At 53.5% G+C, this 26052-nt stretch overlaps 1 protein-coding gene across 1 annotated transcript in view; it reads right to left on the reverse strand.

Moving 5' to 3' along the window:
- The window catches only part of LOC119974965 (von Willebrand factor A domain-containing protein 7-like), an 89626-nt gene extending 85776 nt beyond the window's left edge, over positions 1 to 3850 (reverse strand). The window contains exons 1-2 of the mRNA XM_038814355.1: positions 3724 to 3850; positions 2787 to 3003 (exon numbers count right to left, since the gene is read on the reverse strand). Of these exons, the coding sequence (XP_038670283.1) occupies positions 2787 to 2990 (204 nt within the window). The 5' untranslated portion in view covers positions 2991 to 3003; positions 3724 to 3850. The remainder of the gene's footprint in view (positions 1 to 2786; positions 3004 to 3723) is intronic.
- Between the last annotated feature and the right edge of the window lie 22202 nt (positions 3851 to 26052).

Genomic DNA, 26052 nt, shown 5'->3' on the forward strand with positions numbered 1-26052 from the left:
CTGTGACGATGACATGGTGTGGACTCGCTGAACCAGGTTCAGGAGTTTACAGGCCCGAGCATCGAGCAGGGATGCTGTATCAGGTCCGGCGATCTCAAACTGCAGCATCGCTTTAATCGACTTATTGGACACTCCTAGTTGGCATGAGCCACTGGCAGCTATGGCATTGCCATTGTAGTCAAGGAGCTGGCAGGCCGGTGGAAGAATACTTGGTCTGACGCGGATGGTGTCGAGATCGGATTTCGAGATGAGATTCGCCGGTGTCCAGTTTGAACCGGATGCGAGCCTTGTTAACTGTGAGGACAGCACACCACTCGTTGTTGGGATCCACGCTGAGGATCAAGAGGTGCCTCACTATCTTGGAGAAAGGCAGCGCATGCTTCGTAATGATGCCCACCCGGTATGGGGATTTGAGGCACTCAGCATCAGGATCTGTTGGGCTGTCGGTGTCGGAGTCTGGCGTGGCCTGGTGTATTGAATGGACACTTCTGCGCTGTGGCTGGGATCGCTGGCTGCTGGGCAGTGGAGCAGATCTGCAAAGGGTTGCGTAGTGGCCAAGCTTGCCACACTGTAGACACCGTCATGCATTTGCCGGACATTGCCGCTTTAAATGGGCGGAGCCACAATTCGGACACGGCATGACGCCAACATCAGCGCGTTCCATGCACCATCACGCATGCGCAGTGCAGTCGAATGACATTTGCACCTGCGCAGTCTGGTCGTCGGTCTCACCGTCCCCTCGGTCGTGGCGTGCATGCGCAGGGGCCCGGGAAAAGCGCGCAAAATGGCCACTCTCATCGATGCTTCGGCCCTGCATTGTGCGATAGCCTGCACCCGTTCCGCCTCGTGAGAGGCTAGCTTTGCCGTTTCTGCCGCCCTGATGTGGGAGTGCCGATTGTTAGCGTGCTCGTGGAGAACGTACATCTCAATGCCGATGGTGAGTGTGAGCTGCTTGAATTTCAGGAGCTGCTGGCGAAGGGAATCGGAGTGGACCCCGAAAACAATCTGATCCCGGATCATGGAATCAGTTGTCGAGTCAAAGTTACATGACTGCGTGAGGATGCAGAGATGGGTCAAGAAGGACTGAAAAGGTTCATCCTTACCCTAAAGCCCCTGCTGGAAAACATACCGTTCAAAGCTCTCATTCACCTCAATGTCGCAGTGGCTGTCGAACGTCAGCAGGACTGTTTTAAATTTTGTCTTTCCTTCGCTTTCAGCAAATGTAAGGGAGTTGTAGATGGGATGGCGTGGGCCCCGGCTGTGGAGAGGAATAGTGCGATCTTCCTAGCATCCGATGCGGCCTCGAGGTCGGTGGCTTTGATGTATAGGAGGAACTTTTGTTTGAAGATCTTCCAATTTGCACCGAGGTTGCCGGCGATGCGGAGCTGCGGAGAAGGGCGGATGTTTTCCATGTCACCGGATGGCTGTTTGCTGGTCAACGCTGATTCACTCAAGGTAGGTCCGTCAAATTGCAGCATCACTCACTGGTACCATGATGTGTTAGGCAGGCTGGGTCAATGTGGACTGCACTTCATGCAGTGTAGCGAGAGACAGACCTCTAACACTGGATAAGATGCAACACAATTTTATTTAACGTCTTAACTAATATACAGGTTGACACTATACTGACTTGACTGGAGACCTAGTACTAGCCTGACCAGACTTACTAGCTACTGCATGGTGTTTGCACTCGCTTGCTCATGGACTCTGACTGTCTCAGCGGCTGGGTCCAGAGAGAGCGGGAAAACTGGCTTTATAGAGGTCGTGTCCTGTCTGGTGATTGGCTGCTCTGTTCTGTGCGCTGACTGATCATCCTGTGTGTCAATCATTGCCTGTCTGCACTCCATTATATACATGGATGTATATTACGACAGCCTATATGAATGATATACTACAGAACATGTAGTTTAAATAGTTTACTGTGAAACAACTGTGTGATTAAGCAACTAGAATAAATAAAATAACAAGCTACAAACACTAACTAACTGTTATAGATATTGTTTGCATGGGTTTCGCCCCCACAATCCAAAGATGTGCAGGGTCGGTGGATTGGCCATGCTAAAATGCCCCTCAATTGGAAAAAATTAATTGGGTACTCTAAATTTATTAAGCAAAACTATTATAGAATGACTGAAAAATACACCTATCCTCCAACACGACTTACTCCCAAGCCCCCAAACTCAGGATAACGTGGTGTTTTTTACACTGCCACCTGGTGGTCAGAGTTCATATATAATATTATGTACAGAACTGCTTTGTGCATATCATCACAGGGAGCATGAGGGACCCATCCCCACAGGGAGTGGTTGAGGTGAATCATGCCAATGTATTTGAGGGAGAAGTTGGATCGTATTTGAAGTCGGAGAGAGGATTAGAAGGAGATGGTGATAGGGAAGATGAAGGGGAGGTGAGGAGGAGGCTCATTTGGGGCAGGAACACCAGCAGAGAACAGATGGGCTGAATGGCCTATTTCTGTGCACGGAACCATTTGCATTCAAGCACGTGGGAAACACTTTCTCCTTATCGGCTCTATTCAAACGCCCCCCCCCCCCCCCCCCCTCTCGTGATTTTGAACGTCACGATTCAATCTCCCCCTTAACCTTCTCTGTTCCGAGGGGAACGATCCCAGCTTCTCCCAGTCTCACCGCATGAACTGAAGTCCCCACATCCCGAAAACATTCCGCATATTCACCCCCACTCCCCCCACCGCCCTGCCGCCCACCCTCCCCTCAAACCTGTCTTTGCAAATCGGAGGCAGGATGATAAACGGGTGTTTGAAAAGTTACCCTGGATTGGAAGATGTTGCTCGGGAACACTTTCCCATCAGGATTGGGGACTTGCCGGAACAGCTGGAGAACAATCCGCAGGGCCGCCTCCTTGGTGATGTCTGAGTGGGTGATGCTGTCCCCAAAGTTGGGGTTGAAACACAGCACCTTCCAGGAGGTGAGCAGCAGCAACGCTGCAAATCCAGGAAGGATGACGTTCTTCATCGGCCTTTCCTGCCTGTGGAATAGAAGAAGATGGTGCTCAGCATCCACAGATTCAATTCACCTCCCCACTCAGTCCCTACACCCTCAGTCCCTCACACCCTCAGTCTTCCTCTGTCTCTCCCTCTCCCCCTCCCCTCTCCCCCTCCCTCTCTCCCCCTCCCCTCTCCCTCTCTCCCTCCCCCGCCCTCTCTCTCGCTCCCTTTCCCTCCCTCCTTCTCTCTCCCTTCTCTTCCTTCACTTCCTCTCTCTCGCCCTCCCTTAACTCCCTCCCCCCCTTACTACCTTGCTCCGTCTCTATTCCCTCACTCCCCATCTTCCTCTCTCACTCCCTCTCTCCCCTCATTCCTCTCCCACTCGCTCTCCACCCTCCCTCTCTCACCTCCCTTCCTCTCTCATCTCTCCCTCACTCCCTCTCTCCCTTTCTTCCTCTCTCCTTCCCTCCCTCTCTCTTCTCCCTCTCTCTGCTCCCTTTGTCCTCTCCCTCTCCGCCACCCTCCACTCCCTCTCTCCTGTCCCCTTACTACCTCTCTCCCTCCTTCCTTCTCTCCTTCTCGGCCTCTCTCTCTCTCCCCTCAATCCCTTACCTCCCCATCTCTCCTTCTGCCCTTTCCCTCCCTCTCTCTATCTCTCCCTCGCTCTCCCTCCCCTCTCTCTCTCCCACCCTCTTTCCCTCCCTATCTCCCTCCTCCTCTTTCTCTCTCTCTCCCCCATCTCTCTCTCATTGCCCCATTACCCAGGATAATCCTGATGAAGTGTGATGAGAAGGCTGTGCTGTGATCTCGCTCCCTCGGTGAGAACACCTTCATTCACCCTGTAAATCAGCTGCCAACAAGTCCACAGCAGGTTGCTGCTTGTTGCTGCCTCGCACAGAGGGCAGTGACTGAATTCCCTCACTCACAGCACCTACTCCTCACTCTGAGCCACTCCCCTGCAGACACAGCTGAGCCCAAACCATCACACTCACAGCAGCAGAGGAGAGATAATAATTACTCTCTCTCTCCCTCTCTCTCTCTCTTTCTCACTTCCTCATTTTCCTCTCTTTCTGTCTCTCACTCTGTTTTCCTCAGTTTCCCTCCACTCTCTCTCACTGTGTTTCCTTCTGTTAACAGATTCCATGATAACATGTTTTGTGCAGTTTGCTATCTTATCACACAAGACTCAATAAAAGATTCTGGTTTGGACAAGTCTGTGTTTGGTGAGTTCCTTCGTGAAGTACAAAGGACCAAACAGAACATAGTCTGAAGATTTGAAGATAGCGACGGCAGTGACAACGTTAGGCATTCGGCTTGAAAACCGATCTGGTGAACTGCAGCCTGAGATGACCTAGTGCGTAAGAAAATGCTGAAGCCCAAGATGGACGGCCCGCGGGCCCCCCACCAGCTTCAGATGTCCGGTAATGTAGATGAGAACTGGCGGCTGTTCAAACAGCAGTTCCAACTTTGTGTTTCGTCCCTGAGCCTACAGACCCAGCCTGATGAAAAGAGAATCACGTTGCTGCTAACAATAGCAGGTCCACAAGTGCTCGAACTGTGTAACTCATTTGTGTTTGATAATGAGGAGGATCACAAGAACTTTGATGAAGTGATGAAGTATTTCGATAAGCATTGTTCCCCTAAGGCGAATGAAACATTTGAGCACTATATATTCCATAACTACCCAGACAGAAGGGCTTCAATCAAACAGCCATACTAAGATGTGTTCTGCGAGTGAGATGAAAATGAAAAAATGAAAATCGCTTATTGTCACGAGTAGACTTCAATGAAGTTACTGTGAAAAGCCCCTAGTCTCCACATTCCAGCACCTGTTCAGGGAGGCTGTTACGGGAATCGAACCGTGCTGCTGGCCTGCTTGGTCTGCTTTCAAAGCCAGCGATTTAGCCCAGTGTGCTAAACAGCCCCTACTGACTGCACAGCAAAACAGTACACTCAGCTCAAGACATTTTGGCGCCAACTCCGAAGAAGATGCCAGCGCTACCAGTGCTGTGACGCACGGCATGAAGAAACATGGTCTCAGTGCGGGCGGCCATTTTAAGTGGCCGACAGGAGCTGCCGCCGCCATCTTGTGCCAGAAGTGTGGCACTCGACATGCCCCACGGCAATGTCCGTACTTTGGAAAAGTTTGTTCCAGGTGCGGCCGTATTGGGCATTTTGCAAAACAATGTTTGCGTGTTCTACAATGGACCAGTTAAGAGCAGTGTGGTGAATTCATACTGTATTGTAATTGACACTGTATTGCATTGCATTGTATTATGTCCTTGTGGGCTCTGTATGTGAGCCGTTGCACGGCTCTGCCCATAGGGGGAGATGAGGAGCTTGTACAGGGCTCCACCCTTGGCTCTGCCCATGGCCCCTCTCACTACCAGAAGTATAAAGTGCTGCAGCCGTGTGAGCCTGCCCTCAGTTCCTCTGGTCACAGGCAGGCTCAGTTGTAAGACTATTAAAACCACAGTTTACTTCCAATCGTGTCTCTAGTGAATTGATGGCCACATCAAGCAGTAAAGGTAGAGGATGAGATAAATACCAAAGACCAGTTTTTCAGCGTGACCAGGGACCAGAAGAGTCCGAACAAAGTGATGAACAAAGAATTCTAAGGAAGACTGAAGCGAGTAACAATTCCCAGGAAACCATTAAGACAAGATGGAAAGCGACGGTGTCCCGAAATGACACCCTACTTTGATGCGACTTCGACACGACAATGAGACCTAACCTCCTCAGCCGATCTGCTCTGCGAAGATTAATGCACAGCTGAAAGTTCGCTGATCGACCAGGGTTGCTGGTGTACTTCGGAACAAGAACAATGGAGACCTTCGGTATGTACAAGCTTGTAGTCTCAGTGCGCCACATGACGTACATGTCACTGTTTCATATTGTTGACATGGACACTGACTCGACCATAGGGGCAGATTCATACAACTCCCTGAATTTAATTAAGCGACTTTGTGTCCCAGAAAACGGCTGGTCGGCTGAAGACCACAAATCCCGACAAGATGTTAGAGTGCACACTCTGAAGCAATGGAGCTCCTGAAAGGAAATTACATTCGGCTGGTTAACAAACTCTACGCCAGGCACCTCCTGTCCATGAGACAGCAACTCCCTGGTGAGTCCCTAGGCGTTTTCTGGCATGCCCTGCACACCCTGGGGAGGAACTGTGACTGCCAGGCAGTTTCGGCAGTCGAGCATACAGAACTTTTAATCAGAGACGCTTTTGTTACGGGCATGGGGTCGGCGTTCATCTGCCAGCGCTTATTGGAGGGGGATACGCTTGACCTTGTGGCAACCAGGCAGCTCGCAAACTCGCTAACACTGGCCTCCCGTAATGTCCAGTCATATGCCCCCCACCGCACGGCACCCTCGTGGGCATCGTGAGCCCCATCAGCCACTGCACCAGTCCACCGCAACCCTGCGCCGTCTGGCAGCCAGCCAACTCCGAGGGGCCCAAATGCTACTTCTGTGGGCAGACCAAACACCCCCGGCAGCGCTGCCCGGCGCAGACCGCAACCTGCAAGGGCTGCGGAAAGGAGGGGCATTTTGCTGCTGTGTGCCAGGCCCGGTCGATCGCCGCTGTTTCTCGGCCCAGCGTTCCTACACCCCCCACGTGTGGCCCGTGGGCGCTGCCATCTTCATCTCCGCAGACCACGTGCGGCCCGTGGGCGCCGCCATCTTTAATGCCGCCCGCCATCTTCAGCGCCATTTTGGACGGGGCCTCAGGGCACCTGCTCATCGGGAAGCTCATCGCCTGCCACCACCGCTGACCAGCCCGGGGCCTCCCTGCATCAGCCACAGCTCGCCTCGATCACCCTCGACCAGTCCCGGCCTCGCAACCTTGTAAACGCAACGACAATGGTGAAAATCGATGGGAAAAAGACTTCCTGCCTTTTTGACTCCAGGAGCACGGAAAGCTTCATGCACCCCACTATGGTAAGGCGCTGCTCCCTCACGGTACACCCCGTTAGCCAGAGAATCTCCCATTCTATGGAAATCCGGGGGTACTGCATCCCGGCCCTCACTGTCCAGGGCGTAGAGTTTAGCAACTTCCGGCTCTATGTTCTCCCCAACCTCTGTGCTGCCCTGTTACTCGGTCTGGACTTCCAATGCTACCTCCAAAGCTTAACTTTGAACCCCTACCCCCCCTCACCATATGTGGCCTCACGACCCTTAAGGTCGATCCACCTTCCTCGTTTGCAAACCTCATCCCAGATTGCAGACCCGTCGCCACCAGGAGCAGACGAAGTGCCCAGGACAGGACCTTCATCAGGTCGGAGGTCCAGTGACTTCTGCGGGAAGACATCATTGAGGCCAGCAACAGCCCCTGGAGAGCCCAAGTGGTAGTAGTAAAGACTGCGGAGAAACACACGATGGTCATTGACTACAGTCAGACCATCAATCGGTACACGCAGCTCGGGCGTACCCCCTCCCATGCATATCTGATATGGTCAATCATATTACACAGTACCGGGTTTTTTCCACAGTGGACCTGAAATCTGCCCACCACCCGCTGCCCATCCGCAAGGAGGACCACCAGTACACTGCGTTCGAAGCAGATGGCCGCCTCTATCATTTCCTTAGGGTTCCCTTCGGCGTCACCAATGGGGTCTCGATCTTCCAACGTGAGATGGACCGAATGGTTGACCGGTACGGACTGCGGGCCACCTTCCCGTACCTGGACAATATCACCATCTGCGGCCACGATCAGCAGGACCACGACGCTAACTTTTACAAATTTCTCCATACCACCAAACTCCTTAATCTCACATACAATAAGGAGAAATGTGTGTTCCGCACCAACCGCTTGGCCATCCTTGGCTATGTTGTCGAAAATGGAGTCCTAGGGCCCGACCCCGACCGCATGTGCCCCCTCATGGAACTCCCCCTCCCCCACTGCCCGAAGGCCCTGAAACAATACCTGGGGTTCTTCTCCTATTATGCCCAGTGTGTCCCTAACTATGCGGACAAGGCCCACCCACTCATTCACTCCACAGTTTTTCCCCTGACGGCTCCCCGTCAGGCCTTTAACCGCATCAAGGCGGACTTCGCCAAGGCCACGATGCACACAGTCGACGAGTCCTTCCCCTTTCAAGTCGGGAGCGATGCATCGGACGTAGCTCTGGCCGCCATCCTCAACCAGGCAGGCGGGCCCGTGGCATTCTTTTTCCGCACCCTCCATGCCTCCAAAATCTGGCACTCCTCTGTCGAAAAGGAGGCCCAAGCCATTGTGGAAGCTGTGCGGCATTGGAGGCATTACCTGGCTGACAGGAGATTCACTCTCCTCATTGACCAATGGTTGGTTGCCTTCATGTTTAATAATACACAACGGGGTGATGATCGATCAATAACTCCAGAAGCGAGATTGGAGACAATTGAAGGCTTTATTGCTTTAGATGTTTCCCCTAGCAGCGCAGGTACAGAATGCAGCTGCTAGGGAGACACAGGCTCTTATACTCCACCTTACTGGGCGGAACCAGCAGGCAGGCTTCACCAATGATATAGCAGTCTCAGGTACCTCCCACACCAATCGTCTTACAGCATTATCCAGGGTACCGTAATACCACTAATACCGACTATCACATTCACCCCCTGTTAAAATGTTATACAGTGGTAGTGGTTGAGGTTATGGTGGTACCCGGTATACATTAGCACAGTGTTTTGCCTCGTTACATGTCGCAACTATTTACAGTATTTATTTCCAGTCAGAATGAAGCAATTAGTCGATCTGGGGCCCTGGTCGTCCTCTGCGATTGTTGTAGCTTCGGCGGTGATACAGGCGCCGGCTTGTGCATCCATGACTCCTGGAGCATGGCTTTGGCTTCTTCGGCAGCTTCATCACCCCTAGATGGGACCGGTGGGAGGACCGATCCACCTGGGAAGGGGGCGGCTGTGGGGTGCGCCGGTGGGAGGGAGGGTGGGGTAGGTGAGGGGGGGGTGCGGTTGGGGATCCAGCGGGCGCCAGGTCCCGAAGGGAGACCGTATCCTGTCGGCCGCCAGGGTACGCCACGTAGGCGTATTGAGGGTTAGCGTGAAGGAGGTGGGCCCTCTCGACCAGTGGGTCCAACTTGTGCCCCCGCACGTGTTTGCGGAGCAGGATGGGTCCAGGAGCTGCCAGCCAGGTTGGGAGCGATGTCCCAGAGGAGGACTTTCTAGGGAAGACAAGGAGACGTTTGTGAGGTGTTTGGTTGGTCGTGGTACACAGCAGTGATCGGATGGAGTAGAGAGCATCCGGGAGGACCTCTTGCCGGCAGGAGACTGGGAGATTCCTGGACCGTAGGGCCAGTAGGACAGTCTTCCAGACCGTTCCGTTCTCCCTCTCTACCTGTCCGTTTCCCCAGGGGTTGTAACTGGTCATCCTGCTCGAGGCAATGCCCTTGCTGAGCAGGAATTGACGCAGTTCGTCGCTCATAAAGGAGGACCCCTATCGCTGTGTATGTAGGTGGGGAAACCAAACAGCGTAAAGATACTGTGGAGAGCTTTAATGACAGTGGCTGCGGTCATGTCGGGACAGGGGATGGCAAATGGGAACCGGGAGTACTCGTCAATCACGTTCAGGAAGTACGTATTGCGGTCGGTGGAAGGGAGGGGCCCTTTGAAGTCCATACTGAGGCATTCAAAGGGACGGGAAGGCTTTATCAGGTGCACTTTCTCTGGCCTGTAGAAGTGCGGCTTGCACTCCGCGCAAATTTGGCAGTTCCTAGTGGCAGTCCTGACCTCCTCAATGGAGATGGACAGGTTGCGGATCTTTATAAAATGGAAGAATCGAATGATCCCCAGGTGGCAGACATCCTCGTGGGGGGCCCGGTGGCGGTCCACTTGTGCGTTGGCACATGTGCCGTGGGATAGGACATCAGGAGGCTCGTTTAGCTTCCCGGGACAATACAAGATCTCATAGTTGTAAGTGGAGAGCTCGCTCCTCCACCGCAAGATCATCGTTCTTTATCTTGCCCCGCTGTGCATTATCGAACATGAAAGCAACCGACCGTTGGTCAGTGAGGAGAGTGAATCTCCTGCCGGCCAGGTAATGCCTCCAGTGCCGCACAGCTTCTACTATGGCCTGGGCCTCCTTTTCAACTGAGGAATGGCGGAGTTCTGAAGCGTGGAGGGTGCGTGAGAAGAAGGCCACGGGTCTGCCCGCTTGGTTGAGGGTGGCCGCCAGAGCTACGTCGGACGCGTCGCTCTCGACTTGGAAGGGGGGGGATTCATTGATTGCGTGCATCGTGGCCTTTGCAATGTCCGCTTTGATGTGGCTGAAGGCCTGGCGAGCCTCTGCCAACAGGGGAAAAAACGTGGATTGAATTAGTTGGGAACCCACTGGGCATAATATGACAAAAATCCCAGGCAGCGTTTCAGGGCCTTGGAACAGTGGGGGAGGGGAAATCCATGAGGGGGCGCATGAGTTCGGGATCTGGGCCTATAACTCCATCATGCATTACGTAGCTGAGGATGGCTAGACAGTCGGTGCTGAACACGCATTTGTCCTTGTTGTAGGTTAGATTAAGGATTTTTGCGGTATGGAAGAATTTTTGGAGGTGGGTGTCGTGGTCCTGCTGGTCTTGGCCGCAGATGGTGACGTTATCGAGGTGCGAAAACGTGGCCCGCAAACCGTACCGGTCAACCATTCGGTCCATCTCCCGTTGGAAGACCGAGACTCCATTTGTGACACTGAAGGGAACCCTTAGGAAGTGGTAGAATCGCCCCTCTGCTTCGAATGCAGTGTATTTGTGGTCACTCGGGCGGATGGGGAGCTGGTGGTAGGCGGATTTGAGATCCACCGTGGAAAAGACCTTGTATTGTGCAATCTGATTGACCAAATCAGATATGCGGGGGAGAGGGTACGCGCCGAGCTGCGTATACGTGTTGATGGTCTGACTATAATCGATGACCATCCTATGCTTCTCCCTGGTCTTTACGACCACTACATGAGCTCTCCAGGGGCTGTTGCTAGACTCGATTATACCTTCCTTCAGTAATCGCTGGACTTCCGATCTAATGAAGGTCCGGTCCTGGGCACTGTATGGTCTGCTCCTGGTGGCGACGGGTTTGCAATCTGGGGTGAGGTTGGCAAACAGGGAAGGCTGATCGACCTTGAGGGTCGCGAGGCTGCAGACAGTGAGGGGGGGTATAGGGCAGCCGAATTTAAAAGTTAAACTCTGGATGTTGCACTGGAAGTCTAACCCTAGGAGCGTGGCAACGCAGAGGTGAGGAAGGCCGTAGAGCTGGAAATTTTTTAATTCCCTTCCCTGAACCGTGAGGTTCGCTACGCAGAACCCTTTGATCTCTACAGAGTCAGACCCGGAGGCCAGGGAGATTTTCTGGCTAACTGGGTGTATGGGAAGAGAACAGCGCCTTACCGTGTTGGGGTGTATGAAGCTCTCTGTGCTCCCGGAGTCGATCAGGCAGGATGTTTTATGCCCGTTGATGAGCAATGTCGTCGTCGCGGTCGCGAGCGTTTGGGGCCGAGACTGGTCCAGGGTCCAGAGGCTGCACGTGGCTCTGGAGAAGAAAGATGGCAGCGCACGCTGGCCGCACGTGGATCGTGGAGAGAGTTGGGGCGGCGATCCCGGTTCGCCCCCGGAGACTGCAGCGACCGCCCGGGCCTGGCATACAGCCACAAAATGGCCCTTTTTGCCACACCCTTTGCAGGTGGAGGAGCGGGCCGGACAGCGCTGCCAAGGGTGTTTGGCTTGCCCGCAAAAATAGCAGTGGGGCCCTCCGGGGGTGTCCGGCAATCGTGCAGCACAAGCTTGTGAGGGGATGGGGGATGTATCAGAGTCGGCCGCAGGGGGATTCCACGCTGCCCAAGGGGCTGCCCCGTGGTCGGGGACATAAGCGCGGACGTTTCAGGAGGCTACATCCAGGGAGCTGGCAAGGGCCCGTGCCTCCTTGAGGCCTAGTGTCTCTTTCTCCAGAAACCGCTGGCGGATTTGGGAGGACAGCATATCTGCAACGAATGCATCCCGGATCAAAAGTTCTGTGTGGCTGCTGGCTGAAACTTGTGGGCAGTTACAGTTCCTACCTAACACCAGGAGCGCACGGTGGAACTCCTCCAGCGATTTCCCCGGGGATTTGTCGCCTCATCGCTAGCAGATGTCGGGCGTAGGCCTGGTTTACTGGGCGAATATAGTGTCCTTTCAGCAGGGCCATCACGGCCTCGAAATCGTCCGCATCCTCAATGAGGGTGTAGATCTCTGGGCTCACCCTTGAGTGAAGAACTTGCATCTTCTGGTCCTCCGTGGGTGTAGCTGTGGCCATCCTGAGGTACCCGTTGAAGCACGCCAGCCAGTGTTTGAAGGTTGCCGCTCAGGTTGCCGCGTGGGGGCTGAGATGCAGACACTCCGGCTTGATTCGGAGCTGCATTCTTTAAAATCTAGTCCAATAAATTGATGCTCGATCAATAACTCCAGAAGCGAGATTGGACAACATTTGAAGGCTTTATTGTACGAGATGTTTCCTCCAGCAACGCAGGTACAGAATGCAGCTGCTGGGGAGACACGGGCTCTTATACTCCGCCTTACTGGGCGGAAGCAGCAGGTAGGCTTCACCAATGATATAGCAGTCTCAGCTACCTCCCACATCAATGGTCTTACAGCATTATCTAGGGTACCGTAATACTCCTAATACCGACTACCACACGGGGCAAGATCAAAAACGATAAGATCTTGAGGTGGAGGATCGAGCTCTCCACCTATAATTATGAGATTTTGTATCGCCCCAGGAAGCTCAACGAGCCCCCAGACCCCTATCCCGAGGTACATGTGCCAGCGCACAAGTGGACCGGCTCCGGGCCCTACACAATGGTCTCTGTCACCCGGGGTTAACCCGGTTCTTCCACTTCATAAAGGCCGTCAACCTGCTCTACTCCATTGTGGACGTCAGGACTGTCACTAGAGACTGCCAGGTCTGCGCGGAGTGCAAACCCCACTTCTACCGGCGAGATCGAGCACACCTGGTAAAGGCCTCCCGCCCCTTTGAACGCCTCAGCATGGACTTCAAAGGGCCCCTCCCCTCCACCGACCGAAACACGTACTTCCTGAACGTGGTCGATGAGTACTCCCAGTTTCCCTTCGCCATCCCATGCCCCGATATGACTTCTGCCACGATCATTAAAGCACTCAACAGCATCTTCGCCCTGATCGGTTTCCCTGCTTACGTCCACAGCGACCAGGGATCCTCCTTTATGAGCGATTAGCTGCGGCAGTTCCTGCTCAGCAAGGGCATTGCCTCAAACAGGACGACCAGCTACAACCCCCGGGGAAACAGGCAGATGGAGAGGGGTAATGGGACGGTCTGGAAGGCCGTCCTGCTGGCCCTACGGTCTAAAATTCTCCCAGTCTCCCGCTAGCAGGAGGTCCTCCCCGATGTGCTCCACTCCATCCGATCGCTCCTCTGCACTGCAACTAACAAAATCCCCCATGAACGTCTCTTTGCCTTACCCAGGAGGCCCACCTCCGGGGTCTCGCTCCTAACATGGCTAGCAGCTCCTGGACCCGTCCTCCTTCGCAAGCACTTGCGGACACGTAAGTCGGACCCGTTGGTCAAAAGAGTCCAACTACTGCACGCGACCCCGCAGTACGCCTACGTGGTGCACCCCGACGGACGCCAGGAGACCTGCTGGCTCCCCACCCACGGCCCACCACCCGACACCCCCCTCCAGTCGCCCCTGCGCCACTCACCCTCCCCCCAGCGCACCTCACCGCAGCCCCCGCTCCAGGAGGTCCGTCCTCCCACTGGTTCCACTTGGGGGCGATGAAGACGAGGACAACATGCTCTCGGAGTCACAGGTGACCAAGTTGGCGCCCGCACGACCACCGGGACCGAGGCAATCGCAGCGGAGGATCAAGGCCCCCGTCAGACTGAACTTGTAAATTTTGACAAATCTTGTAAATTTTTCCACCACCCCAGCTGGACTCCTTTTTAACAGGGGGCGAATGTGGTAGTTGCCACTAATTGTATTAGATGTATATCAGATGTAGTACGGTGAGACTCCTGTACTCGAGGTACATGGGTAAATCCCTGCCTGCTGCCTCCGCCCAGTAGGCGGCGTATAAATGTGTGTGCTCGCCGTGCTGCAGCCATTCTGGTAGCAGCTACAGGAGGCACAACATCTCAGCTCAATAAAGCCTCGATTATTCACTACTCTCATCTTTGTAGAAATTGATAGTGCATCAGTCCTCAAGGCCATGATACAGGCACATGACGAGCCTGTATTAGAGTATCTATGTGATGTTAATATTAAATGGACAGAGCAGGAGAAGCCGTGGAGCTGCACTCTCGAGTTTAAATTCAAGACCAATGAGTATTTTACAAAAAGGGTGCTCACGAAAAAATATCGAGTGGTGGCCGTCCAAATCGAGTTCTGATGAACTAGAAATCTCTCGGTGCACAGGCTGTAAGACTGACTGGAAGGAGGGCAAAACTGTAACGGTGAAAACAATTCAAAGAGAGCCGACGCACAGAGGTTGAAGTAGTAGCAGAATAGATACGAAAACTGTACCACGTGAATCGTTCTTTAATTTCTTCAGTCCTCCTGAAATTCCCCGGCGGCCTGTTAAGCCCAAATTCGGCAGCCAAACCCGTGGTTGACTTTGAACTTGACGGCCTATTGCATGAACAAGTAATTCCGCGTGCAAGGTTATATTTTACAGGAGAGATCGCTGCAGACTATGCTGAATTCGATGATGACTGCTATGAATATAAATCTGAAGATGAGGACCAATACGAATATATGTTTGAAGATCTCGCCGAAGATACCGAAAGTAATGATGTGGAAGGCGGGACAAATGAAGACAAGTATGAACTGCTTGTAGATTATCTTCGCAGGAGCGAAGACAAGCTCAATGAAGTGGCTCAAGAACGACTACTCCGGTGGTCTGGACGAAATGATGAGGTAGATACAGGGGAGGCCCGGACAGGGCTGGACACTGAGCAGAGCGGGAGCTCGGGGATGGAGCACTCAAAAATAGAAGCTCCAATCGAAGCTGCTGATTCCACCGCGGATCAGCCACAGACAAAGCTGGAAGCAACGGAAATTATCCCAATATTAGAAAAGTTGACGCAAGAGGTACGCGCTGACTCCTTCGCATACTTTGAAGCAATTCCGGTAATCGATTCCCAGGTCATCAACGACACTGATGATGAATGGGAAGACATCGATGATGAAGACGATGACTGTGACTCTGCTGGTGGGGAGTCTGACGACTCCAATGCTGAATCCAGTGGAGATCCTTGAGGACACTGACGATGACTGGGAAGCTGTAGATGATGACTACGATGATGGCAGTTTGAATGTTGAGGTAATTGGCAACCTAGAGGACGACCTGCTGACCATTTCATTATGCAGTTCTGATGGTCACTCTGACATTCTCCAAATTGATCAAGGTGGCCAAGCCCTTGGATCATCACAGCCAGAGAGTTTTGTCATCTCCAGTGAAGAAGACCAAGTGAGCAATGCTCCAGCGAGTCAGAAAGAAGCGGCACCTATATCATAGTTGGATGGTGTGCTACCTCCAACCAACAGGTGGCGGTGCAGTCACCACATGTGGTCTCTAGACTAAGGTCATGTGACCTGTGACTTCCATGTAAAAGGAGACACATCCAGCCATCCAGAGAAGAAGATTGAGAGGGTAATAAGATGTACTAGGGGCTGGTTTAGCACAGTGGGCTAAATAGCTGGCTTGCAATGCAGAACAATGCCAGCAGCATGGGTTCAATTCCCATATCAGCCTCCCTGAACAGGTGCTGGAATGTGACGACTAGGGGCTTTTCACAGTAACTTCATTGAAGCCTACTTGTGACAGTAAGTGATTATTATTACATGTGAATGGTCAGTGCGAGGTGCAAGTTCCAGAGGAGTAGTTAGCAGACTCCGTGATAACATGCTCTGTACCAGATTGTTATCTTACCACATGAAACTCAATAAAATATTCTAGTTCGTACAAGTCAAAGTGTTTGGTGAGTTCTTTCATAAAGCACAAAGGACCAAACACAACACCTGTCTCTGTCTCACACTTGTCTCTCTCTCTCTCCACGGGCTGGATTCTCCCCTACCCAGCGGGGCGGGGGTCCCGGCAGGATGGAGTGGCGTGAACCACTCCGGCGTCGGGCCGCCCCAATGGTGTGGATTTCTCCGCACCTTTAGGGGCTAAGCCATCACCTTGAAGGGCTAGGCCCGCGCCGGAGTGGTTCCCGTCCCGCTAGCTGGCGTGGAAGGCCTTTGGCGCCACGCCAGCTGGGGTCGAAGGGACTTCGCCGGCCGGTGGAAGTCCGCACATGCGCGGGAGCATCAGCGGCTACTGTCGTCATCCCCACGCATGCGTAGGGAGGGGTCACTTCCGCATCAGCCATCGTGTAGTCTATGGCTGACGCGGAAGGAAAAGAATGCCCCCACGGCACAGGCCCGCCCGAGGATCGGTGGGCCCCGTTCGCGGGCCAAGCCACCGTCCTGAGGCCAGATCGCCCCGTGCCCCATCCAGGACCCCAGAGCCCGCCCGCGCCGCCAGTCCCGCCAGTAAGGGAGGTGGTTTGATTCACGCTGGCGGGACTGGCATTACAGCAGTGGACTTCCTGCCATCGCGGGCCGGAGAATCGCCGGGGGAGGGGGGGGGGGGGGAGGGGAGGGGGGGGGGAGGGGAGGGGGGAGGGGAGGGTGGGGGGGGCGTCCAGCGCGGCGCGATTCCTGCCCCCGCCGAATCTCCGGTGCCGGGCGGGGGCAGGATTCACGCCGGCCCCCGGCGATTCTCCGACCCGGCGATGGGTCAGCCCCATGTCTCTGTCTCTTCATGTCTCTCTCTCTCTCTCTTTGTCTCACTGTCTGTCTTTCTTTCGCTCTCTGTTTCTCTCTCTCTCTTTTTCACTCCCTGTTTCTCTCTCTCTCTGTCTGGCCTTCTCTCTGTGTTTCTCACTCTCTGTCCCTCTCTCTGTCTCTCTCCATGTCCCCATTGTCTCTGTCTCTCTCTCTGGCTTTCTCTCTGTCTCTCCCTGTCTCTCTGTCCCTGTCTCTCTTTGTCCCTGTCTCTTTCTTTCTTTCTTTCTTTCTTTCTTTCTGTCTCTCTTTCTCGCTCTCTGTCTCTCTCTCTTTCGCTGTCTGTCTCCATCTCTGTCTCTCTCTGTCTATCTCTCTCTCTCTTTCGCTGTCTGTCTCCATCTCTGTCTCTCTCTGTCTATTTCTCTCTCTCTGTCTATCTCTCTCTGTCTGTTTATGTATCTCTCACCATCCTTGTCTCTCTCTTTCTCTTTCTTCTTTTCTCTCTATCTCTCTCTCTGTATGTCTCTCTCTCTGTCCCTCTCTCTCTCTGTCTCCTGTTGTGTGTCTCTCCCTATCTGGCTTCATCTCTATGTCTCTGTCTCTCTCTTGCTCTGTCTCTCTCTCTCTCACAGTCTTTCTCTCTCTCTCTGTCCCTGTCTCTCTCTTTCCCTGTCTCTCTCTCTCTTTCTCGAACTTGTCATAATATCCACTCATGGATATAATGAAATACAGACAGGCAGTGACTGACACACAGAACAACCAATCACCAGACAGGACATTGCAAGGTACATTACCACTATAAAACACACGAGGCATCAAGACTATGCTTCTTTTCACTGGATACAGCTACAGAGATCGTCAGGGTGCACAGTGCAGTGAGCACCCTCTCCATGTGACAGAGAGCCAGTCTGGTCAAGCCAGACAGAGGTTATCAGTTTAGATTAATAGAGTGTCAGCCCACAGCAGATTATGTACAGTGTCATAATATACACCAGATCATGGTGCAGACACACACACTGATGGACACACAGTAGTCCATCCATGTCCCAGACCTCGACCATGCTCTGGTCCTTCGACGGATGCATCTGTCTCGTGTACAGCACAAGGCGGCTCATGACTCCCGTGCAGCTGACCTCCCTGCTCTGGCTCCAGATGACAATGTCCGCGTCCATCTCCCGGATGGTGGCTGGTCTGCAACCGCTGTTGTCCTTTGGCAGGTGGCCCGCTGCTCATTCCTCGTTCGTCTACCGGATGGCTCTATTCTGCGCCGCATTCGACGCGCCCTTCGTCTCGTTCCACGCTCACCACGAGAACCTCCGGTGTCGCCTCGCTCTCATGCTGACCCTGCCACGGACTATGCAGAGCTCCCTGTCACTCTGCCTCCCCCTGACTGTGACGCAGTCCAGCCCGCTCCTGAACCAGCAGCTCTCGACCCACCCTTGAGGCGGTCAACCAGAATTCGTCGCCCACCTCAGATCCTAAATTTATGAACTTTTCAAATTTATGGACTCTCTGAATTGTTTCGTTGCTTTGTTTGATCGTTTTCCTGGTCTGTATATAATGTTGATCTCGTTACTCTTGTTGCATAATGCTTCTCTGCACCAGGCACCTTCCCATGTCAATAGCTTAGTTCTTATGTACATAGTCCTGTAAATATGTCTTCGCACCCCATACGTAGTTAGGAACATTATCACCACACATTATTTATTGCCACAAGCATACATTTTTTTTAAAAAGGGGATGTCATAATATACACCAGTACATCATGGTGCAGACCCACACACTGATGGACATACAGCAAGACCAATCAACACGCACAACACCACAGCCAATCACCAGTTAGAGCACACTCACTATAAAGACAGAGGGCATCAGTTTTCCCGCTCATTCGGGATGCAGCCTCTCACAAAGACAGAGCTTACAGCTTACAGCACAGATCTTCACCATGTGCTGAGTGATTAGACTGGTTAGGATAGGCATAGGCCTTTAGTTTAATCTAACATCGTGTTAACCCACAGTAAAAGTATGTTCAACAGTTTCTAGCTTAATAAAATAGTGTTATACTATTTTAAGTGTTGGTAGCCTATATGTGTTCCACGGATCCAGAGCACCCAACACATCATATAGCAATCAGCAGGTCCAATAAAACAATGTTGAACCATCTCCTGTGTCGGAAGCCTGTTTCTAGTCTTACTGCATGCAGTTTCAGTCAGTGTTAAACCAACTTATATAACGCATCAGGTCTCTCTGTCTATCTCTCTTTCGCTGTCTGTCTATCCCTCCCTCTGTCCCCCTCTCTGTCTGTCTGTTTCTCTCTCTTTGTAGGTCTCTCACTTTGTCTCTTTCTCTGTCTCTCAGTCTATCTTTTTCTATCTTTTTCTGTCTGTCTCTCTCTCTCTGTCTCTCTGTCCCCCTCTCTGAGTCTCTCTCTCTCTGTCTCTCACCCTCTCTCTCTATGTCTCTCTCTGTCTCTGTCTTCTCTTTCTCTTGGACTCTCTCTCAGTCTCTCTCTCACTGTCTGTCTCTCTTTTGCTGTCTTTCTCGCTCTGTCTTTTTGTCTCTCACTGTCCCTCTCTCTGTCCCTGTCTCTCTTTGTCTCTCTCTCTCTCTCTCACTCTGCCTGTCTCTCTTTTGCTCTCTGTCTGTCTGTCTCTCTCTCTCTTTGTGTGGCTCTCTCACTCTGTGTGAGTCTCTCTCTCTGTCCGTCTCGCTGTCTGTCTCCCTCTCTGTCTGTCTCGCTCACTGTCTCTCTCTGTCTGTCTGTCTGTCTGTCTCTCTCTCTTTGTGTGTCTGTCTCACTCTGTGTGTGTGTGTGTGTCTCTCTCTCTCTCTCTCTCTCTGTCTCCGTCTCTCTCTCAGTCTCTCTGTCTGTCTCCCTCTCTGTCTCGCTCACTGTCTTTCTCTCACTTTCTCTCTGTCTTTCTGTCTCTCTCTCTGTTCCTCACTGTGGGGTAGATTATTCTGCCCCATCCACTGCCAGATCGGCACAGGCGGGACATGGGCAATGGAAAAGTCCATTGGCCTCGTGCGGGATTCTCCCCTCGACGGCATGCATAGTCAGAGAATCCCGCCCTCAGTCTCTCTCTCATCCCTTTCCCATCTTTCTATTTCCTCCAATCTCTGACAGGAGGAGGTATGGGCAGGGGTTAATGGGCAAGGGTTAGCGGACAGGAGGAATGAGCAGAGGGAGTGGGCAGGAGTCAGCAGGGGGGATTGGACAGGGGATTGGGCAGGAGGGGGTGGACAGCAGTGGGCAGGAGTCAGCAGAGTGAATCAACAGGGGGAGTGGGAGGGGGAGAGAGAAGGAGTGGGCAGGGGGAGTGGGAAGGGGGGTTGGCGGAGTTGGTCTGTCCACAGTTCGACGTTTAAAAACCCTTCACTCTCCAGTCTCCTGCACTCATTGCCAACCTTCCCTCCTCTTGGTGAGAGGGCTGTATCTGATGGGGGAGTTGGTGGCAGAGTGGAGGGGTCAGGAAGGGGAGGAAAAATAAACAAGGACGATTTGAAGTCAGAAAGTCAAGAGTGAAAAGTTCATCCTACCCCACAGCGTCGGTCTGTGATGTGATCAACAAAACAGCTCATGAGAAGAGAGGGAGAGGGGAGGGGGAGGGAGAGGGGAAGTGGAGGGAGGGATTCTGAAGAGGCAGGAAGGATTGGCAATGAGTGAGGAGGAGTAACTTCAAGTTTGTTCGTCAGCAACAATCCAAACAATCTCTGAAATTTGGAACTCCTTCAAGAACAGCTGTTCAGGCAGTGATAGAGGGGGTTTGCAGACAGCTCCCAGATGGAACAGACCTGACTGTAATGCTCAGATATAAATGTGGGCAGAAAAGATTGTATCAAGTAACCGAGTGTGTGTGAGTGTGCGAGACTCTGTGTATCTGAATGAGTGTGTGTGTGAGAGTGTGTGAGTATGAGTGTGGGACTGTATGTCTGTGAGTGTGAGTGAGCGAGGGTGTGTGTATGAGTGTATGTGTGTGAGTGCTTAAGTTATATCTGAGTGCATATGTCTGTCAGTGTCTGTGTGCGTCTGTGAGTGCATATATGTGTGTGTGTGTGTGTCAGTGCCTGTGTGTGAGTAAGTGTGTGCATGTGAGTGGGTGAGAGTGTGTGTGTGTGTGTGTGTCAGTGTCTGTGTGTGAGTAAGTATGTGCATGTGAGTGGGTGAGAGTGCGTGTGTGTGTGTTTATAAAATCATAGAATTTACAGTGAAGAAGGAGGCCATTCGGCCCATTGAGTCAAATTAGTGTGTTTTTGAGAGTCTGTGTTTGAGAGTCTGTGTGTGAGTGGGTATGTGTGATTGAGTCTGTGAGTGGGTGAGTGTGTGTGTGTGTTTGTGTGTGTGAGTGCAGTGTGTGTTACTGAGTGTGAGTGTTGTGGCCACCTAAAATGGCGTCCGGCAAAGGAAGCTGGGAAAAGGGCCAAGTCAAGAGATAAACAGGCTGCAGCTCCAAATAAACAAAAGGCTGCAGCCCAGACTTTGCAAATAACACAGGAAAAAGGCTATCAAGAAGCTATCCCAGGACAATGGGCTTAAGATGTAAATCAGCACAATGTAGCAGACTCATTAGCGTCTATTTCCATAATTGGAAAGGCCGACGTGCTCGGACACAACAGACATGGCCAGTAAGGACACGCCCTCCCATCAAGCTGGTGAGTCTTGTTTGGACCTAATCAATCAGGGTGATCGAGCCCTGATCATTTGATTGGAAGCTCACCTGGGAGCGCTCAAAAGGGCGCGAAACCCCCGGGGATAAAAGATGCTGCGCAACCACTCACTTGCTCTCTCAACAGCAGCCAACAACGTGACCCTTCACCGGCCAAAATAGAAGACCATCCATACAATCGATATAGAAGGACCAGAACCAAGGACAAAGACGACCAGCAACTGACCATCAAGACTGCAAGACTGCAGGTCCCAGATAAAGGCCATGGGCTGGATTCTCTGTTTTGGAGACTAAGTCGCCACGCCGGCGTGAAAATGGTGGTCCTTACACCAGGAAAACTGGCGCAAAACGGCCACCAATTCACCGATTTGCTGGGGGCTAGCAGGGAGGCAGCGTCGAGCTCGCATCTCTAGCTGCCGATACGGCCCTGAGCACTTCCGGTTCTGTGGCCGCGCATGCACACGGTGGCGGCCTGCAGCAGCTGCACCGTGCTCCATGGCGGACACAGCCCGTGGACCTGAACCGCAAAAGTAGTGCCCCCCTTCGTCCGCTGGCGCGCCCACAGTACCCCCAACCCCGATAGAAGCCCCCCTTGCCTGTCGATTGGCCCTCCCCCGATTGGCGGCCCCGGACGCGAGGTTCCCAGACAGTGTGAGCACACGTAACCCACGCTGTCGGGAATTCGGCTGGTTGGGGCCGGAGCATCGTGGGGTGGGCCTTAGGCAATAGCCTGAGGCAGTGGATAATCAGTGCAGCGAACTCCTAGAGTACGCCGCTTTTCAGGGGGTGGAGAATACAAAAACCGGTGCCGCTTCCAAGATGAGCAAAACGGATTCTGCGCCCCGTCGGTCGAACACGATTTTGGCATCAGGCAACGGAGAATCCAACCCCATGTCTGCCCGGTACTTGCCAGTCACTTGAAAGTTAAGTTAAGGTCTTGCATGTAATAACTTTGTAGTTAAACTTATGTGTGTGTGAATGAATAACCTTAACATTGTGTGCTAGCCAATAAATTGTATTATTGTATGAAACAACTTGTGGTAATTTGTCTATCGTATACGGGTTAAAGACACACTGTGGTTTCGGCACAACGGTGTATGTGAGTGTGTATGTGTGAGTGTGTGAATGAGTGTGACCGTGTCTGTGTGAGTGAGTGCATGTGTGCTTGTTTGTGTGTGTGTCAGTGTGAGTGTGTGTGTATGTGTGCCTGATTGTGTGTTTCTGTGAGATTGTGTGTTTGTGGGTGTGTGAATGACTATTTGTGTCTGAGTGTATGTGTGGTGTGTATGTGAGTCTGTGTGTGCCTGTGTATGTGTAGGCGAGTGTCTGAGTGTGTGTATGTGAGTGTTTGTGTATGTGTGACTGTGGTGAACGTATTGCATTAACCATTCACCATGTATGTCACTATCACGCTGTTGCCGATGTGGGCTCCACCTGTGGACCATTGTTCGATATTACATAGAATGTATCATGTTGGTGCATTTGTGGGCTCCGCCCCTCGCACCTCCCCTTGAGGGTGGTATAAAGAGCAGCAGCCCTGTAGGCGGCTCTCAGTAGCAGAGCAGTCACAGCCAGGCACTGTTCTAGTGGATTAAAGCCACAGTTCACATCTACTCCCTGTTTCGCGTGAATTGATGGTCGCATCAGTGACAATATTGTGTCTGACTCTGTGTGTGTATGTGTGCGTGAGAGTGTGTGTGCGTGTAAAAAAGGTAATGTTACAATAATCATGGGGGACTTCAATATGCAGGTGGACTGGAAAAATCAGGTTGGTAGTGAATCCCAAGGAAAGGAATCTGTAGGAATGTCCATGAGATGATTTTTTGGAGCAGCTTGTGGTAGAGCCCACTGGGGAACAGCAATTCTGGATTTGGAGATGTGCAATGAGGCAGATTGATGAGGGAACTGACTAATGGTGAAGGAACCCTTGGGGGGTCCTCCAATATCATGCTGAGAGGGTCACCTGCATAGTGGCGGCCTGCTGCGTCCTCCACACATCACACAGCAGAGGAGAGATGTGCTGGAGGAGGAGGAGGAATGCCAGACCTCATCCGCTGAGGGTGATGCGGGGCAAGGCGAGGATGGGCAGAGCATGTGGCCCAGGCAGGCACAGGAGGTTGCACGACATGTGCGGCAGGGCCAACGCGCAAAGGACAGTCTGATTGCCTCCAGGTTCACCAACTGGGGCGGGGGAACTGGCAAGGGGCATGGACACCACATCCCAACCACACACCCCCTCACTTCTTCGGACTCCTGCCATCCCTCCACCTGCAACCCCCTCTGTGATACATTCCTGCCACATTATAGGGTGTGGGTCCTGGGTTGGCAGTAACAGCGGGCATGGTCCATGTGATGGAGGATGATGACAATCCGCCCTGCGATGAGCTCTGGTGCTCTGCATAGTTTGACAATGTCTGACTCCTGCCCACGGTCGCACTTTCCACCTGGGGTATCCCTGCATGCAAGCTGGTCTTTCCATCACACAATCCCATCTGTTCCCTGGGTTGACTGTAGTCGGGATGGTCAGGGGTGCTGGAGGGGGCGGGGGGGCGGCGGGGAGCACCCAGAACATCAGCCCATTCTCCCCCTCCTCAGGCCAGCCCCGACCAGCCCACCCCTCACACCCATCTGCCAGAGCACCGAGGCAGGTTGTACCAGTGTGAACAGGTGTTCAAAGTGAACAAATATATGCAGGTTTGTGCCCTCGCCCCTATAATTAAACTGTGTCCTTCACCTGTGCCAATTTAACTAGTGTCTAACGTCCTGGCCTTATAGGCCCTAGCACTATGTCTAGATGGATCCCTAGACGGTACAGCAGGAATGGAGGCAGCCTGCTGTGATTCCCGCCCTGCGAATTGGGTCCCCGTTAGCGCCCGTCTTCTGGGGCGACCGGACCTGGATGGGCCCGGCTGCTGCTCAGGTGTCCCAGGTGGTGTGGCGCCACCCTATTCCACCCGCTGCCCACCTGATGCACCAGGGAAAGGAGGGGCGGTGTTGGTGGGGTGGGGTGGGGGGGGGGGGAGGTGTGCAGGGGCAGCGCCGGCCCTTGGGTTGCTGGCGCCCCGGGCAAGCTGAACTTCGGCGCCCTTGGGGGGGGGGGGGGGGGGGGGGGGGCCGAGAGGGGGGGCGGGGCCGAGAAGGGGGGGGGGGCCGAGGGGGGGCGGACCCGAGGGGAGGGGCGGACCCGAGGGGAGGGGGCGGACCGAGCGGGGGGGGGCGGACCGGGGGGGGGGGGGCGGACCGAGCGGGGGTGGGGGGCGGGGCGGGGCGGGGGGGGCGGACTGAGCGGGGGCGGGGGGGGGGCGGACCCGAGGGGGCGGGGGGGGAGCGGACCGAGCGGGAGGACCGCGCATGCGCTGGTTGGCACCGGCCCAACTGCGCATGCGCAGGACCCGAGTCTGGCGCCCCCTAGCACATGGCGCCCCGGGCGACTGCCCGAGTTGCCGGTGCCTTGAGCCGGCCCTGTGCAGGGGTGTCGACACACGTATCATGAGGAACTGCAACAAAGTGAGGTGTCACACCCGCGCACCGGCCGAACTCCACCTCGGCGACCTCTCTTTCCTCCGGGCTGCCGACCATGTACATGGCTCTCTGCTCAGCCACAGTGAAGGGCTGCAGGTCCAGATTTCTCCAGCATTCGGCAGTTGTACGGCCTTCTCTTGGCGGGGGACAGGGACGGGAACGGGGGGGGGGGGGGGGGGGGTGGGGAACAGAAAAGAACAGTGCTAGACAGTCAAATGCATAAAGCCCAGGGAGTGGGTAGCTGGTGGCCTCAGTAGCCAGGTCACCCGGACATGGCGGCCAGTATGGGTGCTGGCATGTGGTGATGGGTGGGTGTTCGCCCGACCTCTGGGTGGGGGGAGGTCTCGGGCTATGGGTGTGTGGGATAGGGGGTGGTGGCAGGTGCACAGTGCAGCGTACTCACCCAGGCCACCCTGAGGAGGTCGTGCAGTTTTTTACGGCACTGCTTGCCAGTCCAAAAGGTGTTGCTCAGGGCGCTGACCGCCTCTGCCACCTGCGCCCAGGCACGACAAACGGAGGTGGTTGGCAGCCTCCTTCCCGGGTCAGGGTACAGGGTCAATTGCCTCTCCTCCACAGCATCCAGGAGGGTCTCCAGCTCGGTGTCTGTGAATCTCGGGGCCGCTCTCGTCAGTGCCATCTTGTTGGCTGGGATGGTGTGTGTGGGGAGTGCAGTGTGTATATGCGGCTGAGGCTTGTCAGCCTCCTGAGTGTCGATCTCAAAACTGGAGAATCCGGCACCATTTCTCATTGGAATCGATTGTGTCCCACGTGGTGCCAGTGCTAGCCCCTTAACAGTAACAGAATCAGTCCAGGTGTAGCGCCAGTTTTTCTGTCGTGGAAGTCCACGAATTCTCCATCGGTGTCAACACATAGTCTCAGAAACGGAGAGTCCCACCCGAGAGTCTTCGTTGCTGAGGTAACGGTTGTGGTGTTCTTTGTGATTCTTGTTCTCAGGGTGGATTCCGTAGTGTTCACAAAGACCAGAGAAGCTAAGTTCTGTAAATTACTAAGTTTAATCATCTCAAGTAAAGCCTTCTGCTGGCAGGGGCCTGAATTGAGAACATTTGATTTTGTAACCACAAGAAGGTTACTCTCTTTACAATCAATAGATACCAATAAAATTTCATTTCACATCCGAGACG

The sequence above is a fragment of the Scyliorhinus canicula genome, chromosome 12, assembly GCF_902713615.1.
Source record: "Scyliorhinus canicula chromosome 12, sScyCan1.1, whole genome shotgun sequence".
Lineage (NCBI taxonomy): Eukaryota > Metazoa > Chordata > Chondrichthyes > Carcharhiniformes > Scyliorhinidae > Scyliorhinus > Scyliorhinus canicula.